Here is a 21269-nt window from a genome sequence, read left to right as displayed (position 1 = left end):
TGTTTGTTCTCCTAGTGTACATGTTTGGTCCCCTAGTGTACATGTTTGGTCCCCTAGTGTACATGTTTGGTCCCCTAGTGTACATGTTTGTTCCCCTAGTGTACATGTTTGTTCTCAAAGGGTCAGAGGGATATCGTTCATCCAGTTACACAATGCAGATCATTTATTATCTGTAAATACTGTTTAAGTGGAGCTAGCCCACAGTTAGCATGTTAGCTTCTTCTTCCTGATTCCATTAGTGTGTATTGGTGACTCCGGTCCGGTTTGTGCTGCTTTAAACCGATAAATAACGGGTCAGGGTTTATCCAGGAAGATAAAACTAGAAGTGTCACTTTAATGAACATGTTTTTGAATAAAGCGTCCGTGTCTCTGCAGGTGTAACGGGTCCCGCCCCCTCGCCGCCGCTGACCCCGCCCCCTCCCCACGGTCGCCATGGCGTCCGACCTGGGCTCGCCGCAGCGGTTCTTCCACATGCCGCGTTTCCAGCACCAGGCGCCGCGGCAGGTCTTCTACAAACGGCCCGACTTCGCTCAGCAGCAGGCCATGCAGCAGCTGACCTTCGACGGCAAGCGCATGAGGAAGGCGGTGAACAGGAAGACCATCGACTACAACCCCACCGTCATCCGCTACCTCGAGGTAAACACGCTACACGCTACCTACAACCCCACTGTCATCCGCTACTTAGAGGTAAACATGCTACACGCTCCCTACAACCCCACTGTCATCCGCTACCTCGAGGTAAACATGCTACACGCTCCCTACAACCCCACTGTCATCCGCTACCTCGAGGTAAACATGCTACACGCTCCCTACAACCCCACTGTCATCCGCTACCTCGAGGTAAACATGCTACACGCTCCCTACAACCCCACTGTCATCCGCTACCTCGAGGTAAACACGCTACACGCCACCTACAACACGCTACCTACAACCCCACCGTCATCCGCTACCTCGAGGTAAACACGCTACACGCCACCTACAACACGCTACCTACAACCCCACACACTACACAGCCATGCAGCAGCTGACCTTCGACGGCAAGCGCATGAGGAAGGCGGTGAACAGGAAGACCATCGACTACAACCCCACTGTCATCCGCTACCTCGAGGTAAACACGCTACACGCTAACTACAACACCACTGTCATCCGCTACTTAGAGGTAAACACGCTACACGCTAACTACAACACCACTGTCATCCGCTACTTAGAGGTAAACACGCTACACGCTAACTACAACCCCACTGTCATCCGCTACTTAGAGGTAAACACGCTACACGCAACCTACAACCCCACTGTCATCCGCTACTTAGAGGTAAACACGCTACACGCTACCTACAACCCCACTGTCATCCGCTACTTAGAGGTAAACACGCTACACGCTCCCTACAACCCCACCGTCATCCGCTACCTCGAGGTAAACACGCTACACGCCACCTACAACACGCTACCTACAGCCCCACACACTACACAGCCATGCAGCAGCTGACCTTCGACGGCAAGCGCATGAGGAAGGCGGTGAACAGGAAGACCATCGACTACAACCCCACCGTCATCCGCTACCTCGAGGTAAACATGCTACACGCTAACTACAACCCCACCGTCATCCGCTACCTCGAGGTAAACATGCTACACGCCACCTACAACACGCTACACGCTACCTACAACCCCACTGTCATCCGCTACTTAGAGGTAAACACGCTACACGCTAACTACAACCCCACTGTCATCCGCTACTTAGAGGTAAACACGCTACACGCTCCCTACAACACGCTACACGCTACCTACAACCCCACTGTCATCCGCTACTTAGAGGTAAACACGCTACACGCTAACTACAACCCCACTGTCATCCGCTACTTAGAGGTAAACATGCTACACGCCACCTACAACACGCTACACGCTACCTACAACCCCACTGTCATCCGCTACTTAGAGGTAAACATGCTACACGCTAACTACAACCCCACTGTCATCCGCTACTTAGAGGTAAACACGCTACACGCTAACTACAACCCCACTGTCATCCGCTACTTAGAGGTAAACACGCTACACGCTAACTACAACCCCACTGTCATCCGCTACTTAGAGGTAAACACGCTGCACGCTCCCTACAACCCCACTGTCATCCGCTACTTAGAGGTAAACACGCTACACGCTAACTACAACCCCACTGTCATCCGCTACTTAGAGGTAAACACGCTACACGCTCCCTACAACACGCTACACGCTACCTACAACCCCACTGTCATCCGCTACTTAGAGGTAAACACGCTACACGCTAACTACAACCCCACTGTCATCCGCTACTTAGAGGTAAACATGCTACACGCCACCTACAACACGCTACACGCTACCTACAACCCCACTGTCATCCGCTACTTAGAGGTAAACATGCTACACGCTAACTACAACCCCACTGTCATCCGCTACCTCGAGGTAAACATGCTACACGCCACCTACAACACGCTACACGCTACCTACAACCCCACCGTCATCCGCTACTTAGAGGTAAACATGCTACACGCTAACTACAACCCCACCGTCATCCGCTACTTAGAGGTAAACACGCTACACGCTCCCTACAACCCCACCGTCATCCGCTACTTAGAGGTAAACACGCTACACGCTCCCTACAACCCCACCGTCATCCGCTACCTCGAGGTAAACACGCTACACGCTCCCTACAACCCCACTGTCATCCGCTACCTCGAGGTAAACACGCTACACGCTCCCTACAACCCCACTGTCATCCGCTACTTAGAGGTAAACATGCTACACGCTCCCTACAACCCCACTGTCATCCGCTACTTGGAGGTAAACACGCTACACGCTCCCTACAACCCCACCGTCATCCGCTACTTAGAGGTAAACACGCTACACGCTACCTACAACCCCACTGTCATCCGCTACCTCGAGGTAAACACGCTACACGCTCCCTACAACCCCACTGTCATCCGCTACTTAGAGGTAAACACGCTACACGCCACCTACAACACGCTACCTACAACCCCACTGTCATCCGCTACCTCGAGGTAAACACGCTACACGCTCCCTACAACCCCACCGTCATCCGCTACCTCGAGGTAAACACGCTACACGCCACCTACAACACGCTACCTACAACCCCACTGTCATCCGCTACTTAGAGGTAAACATGCTACACGCTAACTACAACCCCACCGTCATCCGCTACTTAGAGGTAAACATGCTACACGCTCCCTACAACCCCACTGTCATCCGCTACTTAGAGGTAAACACGCTACACACTCCCTACAACCCCACTGTCATCCGCTACTTAGAGGTAAACACGCTACACGCTCCCTACAACCCCACTGTCATCCGCTACTTAGAGGTAAACGCGCTACACGCTCCCTACAACCCCACTGTCATCCGCTACTTAGAGGTAAACATGCTACACGCTACCTACAACCCCACTGTCATCCGCTACTTAGAGGTAAACATGCTACCTACAACCCCACTGTCATCCGCTACTTAGAGGTAAACATGCTACACGCTCCCTACAACCCCACTGTCATCCGCTACTTAGAGGTAAACATGCTACACGCTCCCTACAACCCCACTGTCATCCGCTACTTAGAGGTAAACACGCTACACGCTCCCTACAACCCCACTGTCATCCGCTACTTAGAGGTAAACACGCTACACGCTACCTACAACCCCACCGTCATCCGCTACTTAGAGGTAAACACGCTACACGCTACCTACAACCCCACCGTCATCCGCTACTTAGAGGTAAACACGCTACACGCTCCCTACAACCCCACTGTCATCCGCTACTTAGAGGTAAACACGCTACACGCTAACTACAACCCCACTGTGATCCGCTACTTAGAGGTAAACATGCTACACGCTCCCTACAACCCCACTGTCATCCGCTACTTAGAGGTAAACATGCTACACGCTCCCTACAACCCCACTGTCATCCGCTACTTAGAGGTAAACACGCTACACGCTCCCTACAACCCCACTGTCATCCGCTACTTAGAGGTAAACACGCTACACGCTACCTACAACCCCACTGTCATCCGCTACCTCGAGGTAAACACGCTACACGCTCCCTACAACCCCACTGTCATCCGCTACCTCGAGGTAAACATGCTACACGCTACCTACAACCCCACTGTCATCCGCTACTTAGAGGTAAACACGCTACACGCTACCTACAACCCCACTGTCATCCGCTACCTCGAGGTAAACACGCTACACGCCACCTACAACCCCACTGTCATCCGCTACCTCGAGGTAAACATGCTACACGCTCCCTACAACCCCACTGTCATCCGCTACTTAGAGGTAAACACGCTACACGCTCCCTACAACCCCACTGTCATCCGCTACTTAGAGGTAAACATGCTACACGCTCCCTACAACCCCACTGTCATCCGCTACTTAGAGGTAAACACGCTACACGCTCCCTACAACCCCACTGTCATCCGCTACTTAGAGGTAAACACGCTACACGCTCCCTACAACCCCACTGTCATCCGCTACTTAGAGGTAAACATGCTACACGCTAACTACAACCCCACTGTCATCCGCTACTTAGAGGTAAACACGCTACACGCTCCCTACAACCCCACTGTCATCCGCTACCTCGAGGTAAACACGCTACACGCTCCCTACAACCCCACTGTCATCCACTACTTAGAGGTAAACATGCTACACGCTAACTACAACCCCACTGTCATCCGCTACTTAGAGGTAAACATGCTACACGCTAACTACAACCCCACTGTCATCCGCTACTTAGAGGTAAACACGCTACACGCTCCCTACAACCCCACTGTCATCCGCTACCTCAAGGTAAACACGCTACACGCTACCTACAACCCCACTGTCATCCGCTACTTAGAGGTAAACATGCTACACGCTACCTACAACCCCACTGTCATCCGCTACCTCAAGGTAAACACGCTACACGCTACCTACAACCCCACTGTCATCCGCTACTTAGAGGTAAACACGCTACACGCTCCCTACAACCCCACTGTCATCCGCTACCTCGAGGTAAACATGCTACACGCTCCCTAAAACCCCACCGTCATCCGCTACTTAGAGGTAAACACGCTACACGCTCCCTACAACCCCACTGTCATCCGCTACTTAGAGGTAAACACGCTACACGCTCCCTACAACCCCACTGTCATCCGCTACTTAGAGGTAAACACGCTACACGCTCCCTACAACCCCACCGTCATCCGCTACTTAGAGGTAAACATGCTACACGCTCCCTACAACCCCACTGTCATCCGCTACTTAGAGGTAAACACGCTACACGCTCCCTACAACCCCACTGTCATCCGCTACTTAGAGGTAAACACGCTACACGCTCCCTACAACCCCACCGTCATCCGCTACTTAGAGGTAAACATGCTACACGCTCCCTACAACCCCACCGTCATCCGCTACTTAGAGGTAAACATGCTACACGCTCCCTACAACCCCACTGTCATCCGCTACCTCGAGGTAAACACGCTACACGCTAACTACAACCCCACTGTCATCCGCTACTTAGAGGTAAACATGCTACACGCTAACTACAACCCCACTGTCATCCGCTACTTAGAGGTAAACATGCTACACGCTACCTACAACCCCACTGTCATCTGCTACTTAGAGGTAAACATGCTACACGCTAACTACAACCCCACTGTCATCCGCTACTTAGAGGTAAACATGCTACACGCTACCTACAACCCCACTGTCATCCGCTACTTAGAGGTAAACACGCTACACGCTAACTACAACCCCACCGTCATCCACTACTTAGAGGTAAACATGCTACACGCTAACTACAACCCCACTGTCATCCGCTACTTAGAGGTAAACATGCTACACGCTACCTACAACCCCACTGTCATCCGCTACTTAGAGGTAAACACGCTACACGCTAACTACAACCCCACCGTCATCCACTACTTAGAGGTAAACACGCTACACGCTAACTACAACCCCACTGTCATCCGCTACCTCGAGGTAAACATGCTACACGCTAACTACAACCCCACTGTCATCCGCTACCTCGAGGTAAACATGCTACACGCTCCCTACAACCCCACTGTCATCCGCTACTTAGAGGTAAACACGCTACACGCTCCCTACAACCCCACTGTCATCCGCTACTTAGAGGTAAACACGCTACACGCTCCCTACAACCCCACTGTCATCCGCTACTTAGAGGTAAACACGCTACACGCTCCCTACAACCCCACTCTCATCCGCTACTTAGAGGTAAACACGCTACACGCTCCCTACAACCCCACTGTCATCCGCTACTTAGAGGTAAACACGCTACACGCTCCCTACAACCCCACTGTCATCCGCTACTTAGAGGTAAACACGCTACACGCTCCCTACAACCCCACCGTCATCCGCTACCTCGAGGTAAACATGCTACACGCTCCCTACAACCCCACTGTCATCCGCTACTTAGAGGTAAACACGCTACACGCTCCCTACAACCCCACCGTCATCCGCTACTTAGAGGTAAACATGCTACACGCTAACTACAACCCCACTGTCATCCGCTACTTAGAGGTAAACACGCTACACGCTCCCTACAACCCCACTGTCATCCGCTACTTAGAGGTAAACACGCTACACGCTCCCTACAACCCCACCGTCATCCGCTACTTAGAGGTAAACATGCTACACGCTAACTACAACCCCACTGTCATCCGCTACTTAGAGGTAAACATGCTACACGCTCCCTACAACCCCACCGTCATCCGCTACTTAGAGGTAAACACGCTACACGCTACCTACAACCCCACTGTCATCCGCTACCTCGAGGTAAACATGCTACACGCTACCTACAACCCCACTGTCATCCGCTACTTAGAGGTAAACATGCTACACGCTCCCTACAACCCCACTGTCATCTGCTACCTCGAGGTAAACACGCTACACGCTCCCTACAACCCCACTGTCATCCGCTACTTAGAGGTAAACACGCTACACGCTCCCTACAACCCCACTGTCATCCGCTACTTAGAGGTAAACACGCTACACGCTCCCTACAACCCCACTGTCATCCGCTACTTAGAGGTAAACATGCTACACGCTCCCTACAACCCCACTGTCATCCGCTACTTAGAGGTAAACATGCTACACGCTCCCTACAACCCCACTGTCATCCGCTACTTAGAGGTAAACATGCTACACGCTACCTACAACCCCACTGTCATCCGCTACCTCGAGGTAAACACGCTACACGCTCCCTACAACCCCACTGTCATCCGCTACTTAGAGGTAAACACGCTACACGCTCCCTACAACCCCACTGTCATCCGCTACTTAGAGGTAAACACGCTACACGCTCCCTACAACCCCACTGTCATCCGCTACTTAGAGGTAAACATGCTACACGCTCCCTACAACCCCACTGTCATCCGCTACTTAGAGGTAAACATGCTACACGCTCCCTACAACCCCACTGTCATCCGCTACTTAGAGGTAAACACGCTACACGCTACCTACAACCCCACCGTCATCCGCTACTTAGAGGTAAACACGCTACACGCTCCCTACAACCCCACTGTCATCCGCTACTTAGAGGTAAACATGCTACACGCTCCCTACAACCCCACTGTCATCCGCTACTTAGAGGTAAACACGCTACACGCTCCCTACAACCCCACTGTCATCCGCTACTTAGAGGTAAACATGCTACACGCTACCTACAACCCCACTGTCATCCGCTACTTAGAGGTAAACACGCTACACGCTACCTACAACCCCACTGTCATCCGCTACCTCGAGGTAAACACGCTACACGCCACCTACAACCCCACTGTCATCCGCTACCTCGAGGTAAACATGCTACACGCTCCCTACAACCCCACTGTCATCCGCTACTTAGAGGTAAACACGCTACACGCTCCCTACAACCCCACTGTCATCCGCTACTTAGAGGTAAACATGCTACACGCTCCCTACAACCCCACTGTCATCCGCTACTTAGAGGTAAACACGCTACACGCTCCCTACAACCCCACTGTCATCCGCTACTTAGAGGTAAACACGCTACACGCTCCCTACAACCCCACTGTCATCCGCTACTTAGAGGTAAACATGCTACACGCTAACTACAACCCCACTGTCATCCGCTACTTAGAGGTAAACACGCTACACGCTCCCTACAACCCCACTGTCATCCGCTACCTCGAGGTAAACACGCTACACGCTCCCTACAACCCCACTGTCATCCACTACTTAGAGGTAAACATGCTACACGCTAACTACAACCCCACTGTCATCCGCTACTTAGAGGTAAACATGCTACACGCTAACTACAACCCCACTGTCATCCGCTACTTAGAGGTAAACACGCTACACGCTCCCTACAACCCCACTGTCATCCGCTACCTCAAGGTAAACACGCTACACGCTACCTACAACCCCACTGTCATCCGCTACTTAGAGGTAAACATGCTACACGCTACCTACAACCCCACTGTCATCCGCTACCTCAAGGTAAACACGCTACACGCTACCTACAACCCCACTGTCATCCGCTACTTAGAGGTAAACACGCTACACGCTCCCTACAACCCCACTGTCATCCGCTACCTCGAGGTAAACATGCTACACGCTCCCTAAAACCCCACCGTCATCCGCTACTTAGAGGTAAACACGCTACACGCTCCCTACAACCCCACTGTCATCCGCTACTTAGAGGTAAACACGCTACACGCTCCCTACAACCCCACTGTCATCCGCTACTTAGAGGTAAACACGCTACACGCTCCCTACAACCCCACCGTCATCCGCTACTTAGAGGTAAACATGCTACACGCTCCCTACAACCCCACTGTCATCCGCTACTTAGAGGTAAACACGCTACACGCTCCCTACAACCCCACTGTCATCCGCTACTTAGAGGTAAACACGCTACACGCTCCCTACAACCCCACCGTCATCCGCTACTTAGAGGTAAACATGCTACACGCTCCCTACAACCCCACCGTCATCCGCTACTTAGAGGTAAACATGCTACACGCTCCCTACAACCCCACTGTCATCCGCTACCTCGAGGTAAACACGCTACACGCTAACTACAACCCCACTGTCATCCGCTACTTAGAGGTAAACATGCTACACGCTAACTACAACCCCACTGTCATCCGCTACTTAGAGGTAAACATGCTACACGCTACCTACAACCCCACTGTCATCTGCTACTTAGAGGTAAACATGCTACACGCTAACTACAACCCCACTGTCATCCGCTACTTAGAGGTAAACATGCTACACGCTACCTACAACCCCACTGTCATCCGCTACTTAGAGGTAAACACGCTACACGCTAACTACAACCCCACCGTCATCCACTACTTAGAGGTAAACATGCTACACGCTAACTACAACCCCACTGTCATCCGCTACTTAGAGGTAAACATGCTACACGCTACCTACAACCCCACTGTCATCCGCTACTTAGAGGTAAACACGCTACACGCTAACTACAACCCCACCGTCATCCACTACTTAGAGGTAAACACGCTACACGCTAACTACAACCCCACTGTCATCCGCTACCTCGAGGTAAACATGCTACACGCTAACTACAACCCCACTGTCATCCGCTACCTCGAGGTAAACATGCTACACGCTCCCTACAACCCCACTGTCATCCGCTACTTAGAGGTAAACACGCTACACGCTCCCTACAACCCCACTGTCATCCGCTACTTAGAGGTAAACACGCTACACGCTCCCTACAACCCCACTGTCATCCGCTACTTAGAGGTAAACACGCTACACGCTCCCTACAACCCCACTCTCATCCGCTACTTAGAGGTAAACACGCTACACGCTCCCTACAACCCCACTGTCATCCGCTACTTAGAGGTAAACACGCTACACGCTCCCTACAACCCCACTGTCATCCGCTACTTAGAGGTAAACACGCTACACGCTCCCTACAACCCCACCGTCATCCGCTACCTCGAGGTAAACATGCTACACGCTCCCTACAACCCCACTGTCATCCGCTACTTAGAGGTAAACACGCTACACGCTCCCTACAACCCCACCGTCATCCGCTACTTAGAGGTAAACATGCTACACGCTAACTACAACCCCACTGTCATCCGCTACTTAGAGGTAAACACGCTACACGCTCCCTACAACCCCACTGTCATCCGCTACTTAGAGGTAAACACGCTACACGCTCCCTACAACCCCACCGTCATCCGCTACTTAGAGGTAAACATGCTACACGCTAACTACAACCCCACTGTCATCCGCTACTTAGAGGTAAACATGCTACACGCTCCCTACAACCCCACCGTCATCCGCTACTTAGAGGTAAACACGCTACACGCTACCTACAACCCCACTGTCATCCGCTACCTCGAGGTAAACATGCTACACGCTACCTACAACCCCACTGTCATCCGCTACTTAGAGGTAAACATGCTACACGCTCCCTACAACCCCACTGTCATCTGCTACCTCGAGGTAAACACGCTACACGCTCCCTACAACCCCACTGTCATCCGCTACTTAGAGGTAAACACGCTACACGCTCCCTACAACCCCACTGTCATCCGCTACTTAGAGGTAAACACGCTACACGCTCCCTACAACCCCACTGTCATCCGCTACTTAGAGGTAAACATGCTACACGCTCCCTACAACCCCACTGTCATCCGCTACTTAGAGGTAAACATGCTACACGCTCCCTACAACCCCACTGTCATCCGCTACTTAGAGGTAAACATGCTACACGCTACCTACAACCCCACTGTCATCCGCTACCTCGAGGTAAACACGCTACACGCTCCCTACAACCCCACTGTCATCCGCTACTTAGAGGTAAACACGCTACACGCTCCCTACAACCCCACTGTCATCCGCTACTTAGAGGTAAACACGCTACACGCTCCCTACAACCCCACTGTCATCCGCTACTTAGAGGTAAACACGCTACACGCTCCCTACAACCCCACTGTCATCCACTACTTAGAGGTAAACACGCTACACGCTCCCTACAACCCCACTGTCATCCGCTACTTAGAGGTAAACACGCTACACGCTCCCTACAACCCCACTGTCATCCGCTACCTCGAGGTAAACATGCTACACGCTCCCTACAACCCCACTGTCATCCGCTACCTCGAGGTAAACATGCTACACGCTCCCTACAACCCCACTGTCATCCGCTACTTAGAGGTAAACACGCTACACGCTAACTACAACCCCACCGTCATCCGCTACTTAGAGGTAAACATGCTACACGCTAACTACAACCCCACTGTCATCCGCTACTTAGAGGTAAACATGCTACACGCTCCCTACAACCCCACTGTCATCCGCTACTTAGAGGTAAACACGCTACACGCTAACTACAACCCCACTGTCATCCGCTACTTAGAGGTAAACACGCTACACGCTCCCTACAACCCCACTGTCATCCGCTACTTAGAGGTAAACATGCTACACGCTCCCTACAACCCCACTGTCATCCGCTACTTAGAGGTAAACATGCTACACGCTAACTACAACCCCACCGTCATCCGCTACTTAGAGGTAAACACGCTACACGCTCCCTACAACCCCACTGTCATCCGCTACTTAGAGGTAAACACGCTACACGCTCCCTACAACCCCACTGTCATCCGCTACTTAGAGGTAAACACGCTACACGCTCCCTACAACCCCACTGTCATCCGCTACTTAGAGGTAAACATGCTACACGCTAACTACAACCCCACCGTCATCCGCTACTTAGAGGTAAACACGCTACACGCTAACTACAACCCCACTGTCATCCGCTACTTAGAGGTAAACACGCTACACGCTCCCTACAACCCCACCGTCATCCGCTACTTAGAGGTAAACATGCTACACGCTCCCTACAACCCCACTGTCATCCGCTACTTAGAGGTAAACACGCTACACGCTACCTACAACCCCACTGTCATCCGCTACTTAGAGGTAAACATGCTACACGCTAACTACAACCCCACCGTCATCCGCTACTTAGAGGTAAACATGCTACACGCTACCTACAACCCCACTGTCATCTGCTACTTAGAGGTAAACACGCTACACGCTCCCTACAACCCCACCGTCATCCGCTACTTAGAGGTAAACACGCTACACGCTCCCTACAACCCCACTGTCATCCGCTACTTAGAGGTAAACACGCTACACGCTCCCTACAACCCCACCGTCATCCGCTACTTAGAGGTAAACATGCTACACGCTAACTACAACCCCACTGTAATCTGCTACTTAGAGGTAAACACGCTACACGCTCCCTACAACCCCACCGTCATCCGCTACTTAGAGGTAAACACGCTACACGCTCCCTACAACCCCACCGTCATCCGCTACTTAGAGGTAAACATGCTACACGCTAACTACAACCCCACTGTCATCCGCTACTTAGAGGTAAACACGCTACACGCTAACTACAACCCCACTGTCATCCGCTACTTAGAGGTAAACACGCTACACGCTCCCTACAACCCCACTGTCATCCGCTACTTAGAGGTAAACACGCTACACGCTCCCTACAACCCCACTGTCATCCGCTACTTAGAGGTAAACATGCTACACGCTACCTACAACCCCACTGTCATCCGCTACTTAGAGGTAAACACGCTACACGCTCCCTACAACCCCACTGTCATCCGCTACTTAGAGGTAAACATGCTACACGCTAACTACAACCCCACTGTCATCCGCTACTTAGAGGTAAACACGCTACACGCTAACTACAACCCCACTGTCATCCGCTACTTAGAGGTAAACACGCTACACGCTACCTACAACCCCACCGTCATCCGCTACTTAGAGGTAAACATGCTACACGCTCCCTACAACCCCACTGTCATCTGCTACTTAGAGGTAAACATGCTACACGCTACCTACAACCCCACCGTCATCCGCTACTTAGAGGTAAACATGCTACACGCTCCCTACAACCCCACTGTCATCCGCTACTTAGAGGTAAACATGCTACACGCTACCTACAACCCCACCGTCATCCGCTACTTAGAGGTAAACATGCTACACGCTCCCTACAACCCCACTGTCATCCGCTACTTAGAGGTAAACACGCTACACGCTACCTACAACCCCACCGTCATCCGCTACCTCGAGGTAAACACGCTACGCGCTACCTACAACCCCACCGTCATCCGCTACCTCGAGGTAAACACGCTACGCGCTACCTACAACCCCACTGTCATCCGCTACCTCGAGGTAAACACGCTACACGCTAACTACAACCCCACTGTCATCCGCTACTTAGAGGTAAACACGCTACATGCTCCCTACAACCCCACTGTCATCCGCTACTTAGAGGTAAACACGCTACACGCTACCTACAACCCCACCGTCATCCGCTACTTAGAGGTAAACATGCTACACGCTCCCTACAACCCCACCGTCATCCGCTACTTAGAGGTAAACATGCTACACGCTAACTACAACACCACTGTCATCCGCTACTTAGAGGTAAACATGCTACACGCTCCCTACAACCCCACTGTCATCCGCTACTTAGAGGTAAACACGCTACACGCTACCTACAACCCCACTGTCATCCGCTACTTAGAGGTAAACATGCTACACGCTACCTACAACCCCACCGTCATCCGCTACTTAGAGGTAAACATGCTACACGCTAACTACAACACCACTGTCATCCGCTACTTAGAGGTAAACATGCTACACGCTCCCTACAACCCCACTGTCATCCGCTACTTAGAGGTAAACACGCTACACGCTACCTACAACCCCACTGTCATCCGCTACTTAGAGGTAAACACGCTACATGCTCCCTACAACCCACTGTCATCCGCTACTTAGAGGTAAACATGCTACACGCTACCTACAACCTACAACCCCACTGTCATCCGCTACTTAGAGGTAAACACGCTACACGCTCCCTACAACCCCTACTGTCATCCGCTACCTCGAGGTAAACACGCTACACGCTACCTACAACCCCACTGTCATCCGCTACTTAGAGGTAAACACGCTACACGCTCCCTACAACCCCTACTGTCATCCGCTACCTCGAGGTAAACACGCTACACGCTACCTACAACCCCACTGTCATCCGCTACTTAGAGGTAAACACGCTACATGCTCCCTACAACCCCACTGTCATCCGCTACCTCGAGGTAAACATGCTACATGCTACCTACAACCCCACTGTCATCCGCTACCTCGAGGTAAACACGCTACACGCCACCTACAACCCCACTGTCATCCGCTACTTAGAGGTAAACACGCTACACGCTCCCTACAACCCCACTGTCATCCGCTACTTAGAGGTAAACACGCTACATGCTCCCTACAACCCCACTGTCATCCGCTACTTAGAGGTAAACACGCTACACGCCACCTACAACCCCACTGTCATCCGCTACTTAGAGGTAAACACGCTACACGCTCCCTACAACCCCACTGTCATCTGCTACTTAGAGGTAAACACGCTACACGCTCCCTACAACCCCACTGTCATCCGCTACTTAGAGGTAAACATGCTACACGCTCCCTACAACACCACTGTCATCCGCTACTTAGAGGTAAACATGCTACACGCTCCCTACAACCCCACTGTCATCCGCTACTTAGAGGTAAACACGCTACACGCTAACTACAACCCCACTGTCATCCGCTACTTAGAGGTAAACATGCTACACGCTCCCTACAACCCCACTGTCATCCGCTACTTAGAGGTAAACACGCTACACGCTCCCTACAACACCACTGTCATCCGCTACTTAGAGGTAAACATGCTACACGCTCCCTACAACACCACTGTCATCCGCTACTTAGAGGTAAACATGCTACACGCTAACTACAACCCCACTGTCATCCGCTACTTAGAGGTAAACACGCTACACGCTCCCTACAACCCCACCGTCATCCGCTACTTAGAGGTAAACACGCTACATGCTACCTACAACCCCACTGTCATCCGCTACCTCGAGGTAAACACGCTACACGCTACCTACAACCCCACTGTCATCCGCTACTTAGAGGTAAACACGCTACATGCTCCCTACAACCCCACTGTCATCCGCTACTTAGAGGTAAACACGCTACACGCTCCCTACAACCCCACTGTCATCCGCTACTTAGAGGTAAACGCGCTACATGCTCCCTACAACCCCACTGTCATCCGCTACTTAGAGGTAAACACGCTACACGCTAACTACAACCCCACTGTCATCCGCTACTTAGAGGTAAACACGCTACACGCTAACTACAACCCCACTGTCATCCGCTACTTAGAGGTAAACATGCTACACGCTACCTACAACCCCACTGTCATCTGCTACTTAGAGGTAAACAGGCTACACGCTAACTACAACCCCACTGTCATCCGCTACTTAGAGGTAAACACGCTACATGCTCCCTACAACCCCACTGTCATCCGCTACTTAGAGGTAAACACGCTACACGCTCCCTACAACCCCACTGTCATCCGCTACTTAGAGGTAAACACGCTACACGCTCCCTACAACCCCACTGTCATCCGCTACTTAGAGGTAAACATGCTACACGCTAACTACAACCCCACTGTCATCCGCTACTTAGAGGTAAACATGCTACACGCTCCCTACAACCCCACTGTCATCCGCTACTTAGAGGTAAACACGCTACACGCTCCCTACAACCCCACTGTCATCCGCTACTTAGAGGTAAACACGCTACACGCTCCCTACAACCCCACTGTCATCCGCTACCTCGAGGTAAACACGCTACACGCTAACTACAACCCCACTGTCATCCGCTACTTAGAGGTAAACACGCTACACGCTCCCTACAACCCCACTGTCATCCGCTACTTAGAGGTAAACACGCTACACGCTCCCTACAACCCCACTGTCATCCGCTACTTAGAGGTAAACATGCTACACGCTAACTACAACCCCACTGTCATCCGCTACTTAGAGGTAAACATGCTACACGCTCCCTACAACCCCACTGTCATCCGCTACTTAGAGGTAAACACGCTACACGCTAACTACAACCCCACTGTCATCCGCTACTTAGAGGTAAACATGCTACACGCTCCCTACAACCCCACTGTCATCCGCTACTTAGAGGTAAACACGCTACACGCTAACTACAACCCCACTGTCATCCGCTACTTAGAGGTAAACACGCTACACGCTACCTACAACCCCACTGTCATCCGCTACCTCGAGGTAAACACGCTACACGCTCCCTACAACCCCACCGTCATCCGCTACTTAGAGTTAAACACGCTACACGCTAACTACAACCCCACTGTCATCCGCTACTTAGAGGTAAACATGCTACACGCTAACTACAACCCCACTGTCATCCGCTACTTAGAGGTAAACACGCTACACGCTACCTACAACCCCACTCTCATCCGCTACTTAGAGGTAAACACGCTACACGCTCCCTACAACCCCACTGTCATCCGCTACTTAGAGGTAAACATGCTACACGCTCCCTACAACCCCACTGTCATCCGCTACTTAGAGGTAAACATGCTACACGCTACCTACAACCCCACTGTCATCCGCTACTTAGAGGTAAACACGCTACACGCTCCCTACAACCAGACCGTCATCCGCTACTTAGAGGTAAACACGCTACACGCTAACTACAACCCCACCGTCATCCGCTACTTAGAGGTAAACACGCTACACGCTAACTACAACCAGACCGTCATCCGCTACTTAGAGGTAAACACGCTACACGCTAACTACAACCCCACCGTCATCCGCTACTTAGAGGTAAACACGCTACACGCTAACTACAACCCCACCGTCATCCGCTACTTAGAGGTAAACACGCTACACGCTAACTACAACCCCACCGTCATCCGCTACTTAGAGGTAAACACGCTACCTACAACCCCACTGTCATCCGCTACTTAGAGGTAAACACGCTACACGCTCCCTACAACCAGACCGTCATCCGCTACTTAGAGGTAAACACGCTACACGCTAACTACAACCCCACCGTCATCCGCTACTTAGAGGTAAACACGCTACACGCTCCCTACAACCAGACCGTCATCCGCTACTTAGAGGTAAACACGCTACACGCTCCCTACAACCCCACTGTCATCCGCTACTTAGAGGTAAACACGCTACACGCTCCCTACAACCCCACTGTCATCCGCTACTTAGAGGTAAACACGCTACACGCTAACTACAACCCCACCGTCATCCGCTACTTAGAGGTAAACACGCTACCTACAACCCCACTGTCATCCGCTACTTAGAGGTAAACATGCTACACGCTACCTACAACCCCACTGTCATCCGCTACTTAGAGGTAAACACGCTACACGCTCCCTACAACCCCACTGTCATCCGCTACTTAGAGGTAAACACGCTACACGCTACCTACAACCCCACTGTCATCCGCTACTTAGAGTTAAACACGCTACACGCTCCCTACAACCCCACTGTCATCCGCTACTTAGAGGTAAACATGCTACACGCTCCCTACAACCCCACTGTCATCCGCTACTTAGAGGTAAACATGCTACACGCTCCCTACAACCCCACTGTCATCCGCTACTTAGAGGTAAACACGCTACACGCTACCTACAACCCCACCGTCATCCGCTACCTCGAGGTAAACACGCTACGCGCTACCTACAACCCCACCGTCATCCGCTACCTCGAGGTAAACACGCTACGCGCTACCTACAACCCCACTGTCATCCGCTACCTCGAGGTAAACACGCTACACGCTAACTACAACCCCACTGTCATCCGCTACTTAGAGGTAAACACGCTACATGCTCCCTACAACCCCACTGTCATCCGCTACTTAGAGGTAAACATGCTACACGCTCCCTACAACCCCACTGTCATCCGCTACTTAGAGGTAAACACGCTACACGCTCCCTACAACCCCACTGTCATCCGCTACTTAGAGGTAAACATGCTACACGCTCCCTACAACCCCACTGTCATCCGCTACTTAGAGGTAAACATGCTACACGCTACCTACAACCCCACTGTCATCCGCTACTTAGAGGTAAACACGCTACATGCTCCCTACAACCCCACCGTCATCCGCTACTTAGAGGTAAACATGCTACACGCTCCCTACAACCCCACTGTCATCCGCTACTTAGAGGTAAACATGCTACACGCTACCTACAACCCCACTGTCATCCGCTACTTAGAGGTAAACATGCTACACGCTCCCTACAACCCCACCGTCATCCGCTACTTAGAGGTAAACACGCTACACGCTCCCTACAACCCCACTGTCATCCGCTACTTAGAGGTAAACACGCTACACGCTCCCTACAACCCCACTGTCATCCGCTACTTAGAGGTAAACACGCTACACGCTCCCTACAACCCCACTGTCATCCGCTACTTAGAGGTAAACACGCTACACGCTCCCTACAACCCCACCGTCATCCGCTACTTAGAGGTAAACACGCTACACGCTCCCTACAACCCCACTGTCATCCGCTACTTAGAGGTAAACACGCTACACGCTACCTACAACCCCACTGTCATCCGCTACTTAGAGGTAAACACGCTACACGCTCCCTACAACCCCACTGTCATCCGCTACTTAGAGGTAAACATGCTACACGCTACCTACAACCTACAACCCCACTGTCATCCGCTACTTAGAGGTAAACACGCTACACGCTCCCTACAACCCCTACTGTCATCCGCTACCTCGAGGTAAACACGCTACACGCTACCTACAACCCCACTGTCATCCGCTACTTAGAGGTAAACACGCTACACGCTCCCTACAACCCCTACTGTCATCCGCTACCTCGAGGTAAACACGCTACACGCTACCTACAACCCCACTGTCATCCGCTACTTAGAGGTAAACACGCTACATGCTCCCTACAACCCCACTGTCATCCGCTACCTCGAGGTAAACATGCTACATGCTACCTACAACCCCACTGTCATCCGCTACCTCGAGGTAAACACGCTACACGCCACCTACAACCCCACTGTCATCCGCTACTTAGAGGTAAACACGCTACACGCTCCCTACAACCCCACTGTCATCCGCTACTTAGAGGTAAACATGCTACACGCTCCCTACAACCCCACTGTCATCCGCTACTTAGAGGTAAACATGCTACACGCTCCCTACAACCCCACTGTCATCCGCTACCTCGAGGTGAACACGCTACACGCTCCCTACAACCCCACTGTCATCCGCTACTTAGAGGTAAACATGCTACACGCTCCCTACAACCCCACTGTCATCCGCTACCTCGAGGTAAACACGCTACACGCTAACTACAACCCCACTGTCATCCGCTACTTAGAGGTAAACACGCTACACGCTCCCTACAACCCCACTGTCATCCGCTACTTAGAGGTAAACACGCTACATGCTCCCTACAACCCCACTGTCATCCGCTACTTAGAGGTAAACACGCTACACGCCACCTACAACCCCACTGTCATCCGCTACTTAGAGGTAAACACGCTACACGCTCCCTACAACCCCACTGTCATCTGCTACTTAGAGGTAAACACGCTACACGCTCCCTACAACCCCACTGTCATCCGCTACTTAGAGGTAAACACGCTACACGCTCCCTACAACCCCACCGTCATCCGCTACTTAGAGGTAAACACGCTACATGCTACCTACAACCCCACTGTCATCCGCTACCTCGAGGTAAACACGCTACATGCTCCCTACAACCCCACTGTCATCCGCTACTTAGAGGTAAACACGCTACACGCTCCCTACAACCCCACTGTCATCCGCTACTTAGAGGTAAACGCGCTACATGCTCCCTACAACCCCACTGTCATCCGCTACTTAGAGGTAAACACGCTACACGCTAACTACAACCCTACTGTCATCCGCTACTTAGAGGTAAACGCGCTACATGCTCCCTACAACCCCACTGTCATCCGCTACTTAGAGGTAAACACGCTACACGCTAACTACAACCCCACTGTCATCCGCTACTTAGAGGTAAACACGCTACACGCTAACTACAACCCCACTGTCATCCGCTACTTAGAGGTAAACATGCTACACGCTACCTACAACCCCACTGTCATCTGCTACTTAGAGGTAAACAGGCTACACGCTAACTACAACCCCACTGTCATCCGCTACTTAGAGGTAAACATGCTACACGCTAACTACAACCCCACTGTCATCCGCTACTTAGAGGTAAACACGCTACATGCTCCCTACAACCCCACTGTCATCCGCTACTTAGAGGTAAACACGCTACACGCTCCCTACAACCCCACTGTCATCCGCTACTTAGAGGTAAACACGCTACACGCTCCCTACAACCCCACTGTCATCCGCTACTTAGAGGTAAACATGCTACACGCTAACTACAACCCCACTGTCATCCGCTACTTAGAGGTAAACATGCTGCACGCTCCCTACAACCCCACTGTCATCCGCTACTTAGAGGTAAACACGCTACACGCTAACTACAACCCCACTGTCATCCGCTACTTAGAGGTAAACATGCTACACGCTCCCTACAACCCCACTGTCATCCGCTACTTAGAGGTAAACATGCTACACGCTACCTACAACCCCACTGTCATCCGCTACTTAGAGGTAAACACGCTACACGCTAACTACAACCCCACTGTCATCCGCTACTTAGAGGTAAACACGCTACACGCTACCTACAACCCCACTGTCATCCGCTACCTCGAGGTAAACACGCTACACGCTCCCTACAACCCCACCGTCATCCGCTACTTAGAGGTAAACACGCTACACGCTAACTACAACCCCACTGTCATCCGCTACATAGAGGTAAACATGCTACACGCTAACTACAACCCCACTGTCATCCGCTACTTAGAGGTAAACACGCTACACGCTACCTACAACCCCACTCTCATCCGCTACTTAGAGGTAAACACGCTACACGCTACCTACAACCCCACTGTCATCCGCTACTTAGAGGTAAACATGCTACACGCTACCTACAACCCCACTGTCATCCGCTACTTAGAGGTAAACACGCTACACGCTCCCTACAACCAGACCGTCATCCGCTACTTAGAGGTAAACACGCTACACGCTAACTACAACCCCACCGTCATCCGCTACTTAGAGGTAAACACGCTACACGCTAACTACAACCAGACCGTCATCCGCTACTTAGAGGTAAACACGCTACACGCTAACTACAACCCCACCGTCATCCGCTACTTAGAGGTAAACACGCTACACGCTAACTACAACCCCACCGTCATCCGCTACTTAGAGGTAAACACGCTACACGCTAA

General features: G+C 51.8%; 1 protein-coding gene across 1 annotated transcript in view; it reads left to right on the top strand.

Annotated features, from left to right (window-relative positions):
* The first annotated feature begins 393 nt into the window (after positions 1-393).
* The window catches only part of wdr33 (WD repeat domain 33), a 44078-nt gene continuing 23202 nt past the window's right edge, over positions 394-21269 (top strand). Inside the window, exon 1 of the mRNA XM_079583377.1 lies at positions 394-636. Coding sequence (XP_079439503.1) covers positions 433-636 — 204 coding nt within the window. The 5' untranslated portion in view covers positions 394-432. The remainder of the gene's footprint in view (positions 637-21269) is intronic.

The sequence above is a fragment of the Gobius niger genome (assembly GCF_951799975.1).
Source record: "Gobius niger genome assembly, contig: SCAFFOLD_50, whole genome shotgun sequence".
NCBI classification, from domain to species: Eukaryota; Metazoa; Chordata; class Actinopteri; order Gobiiformes; family Gobiidae; genus Gobius; species Gobius niger.
This window is presented reverse-complemented; position numbering and strand designations above follow the sequence as displayed.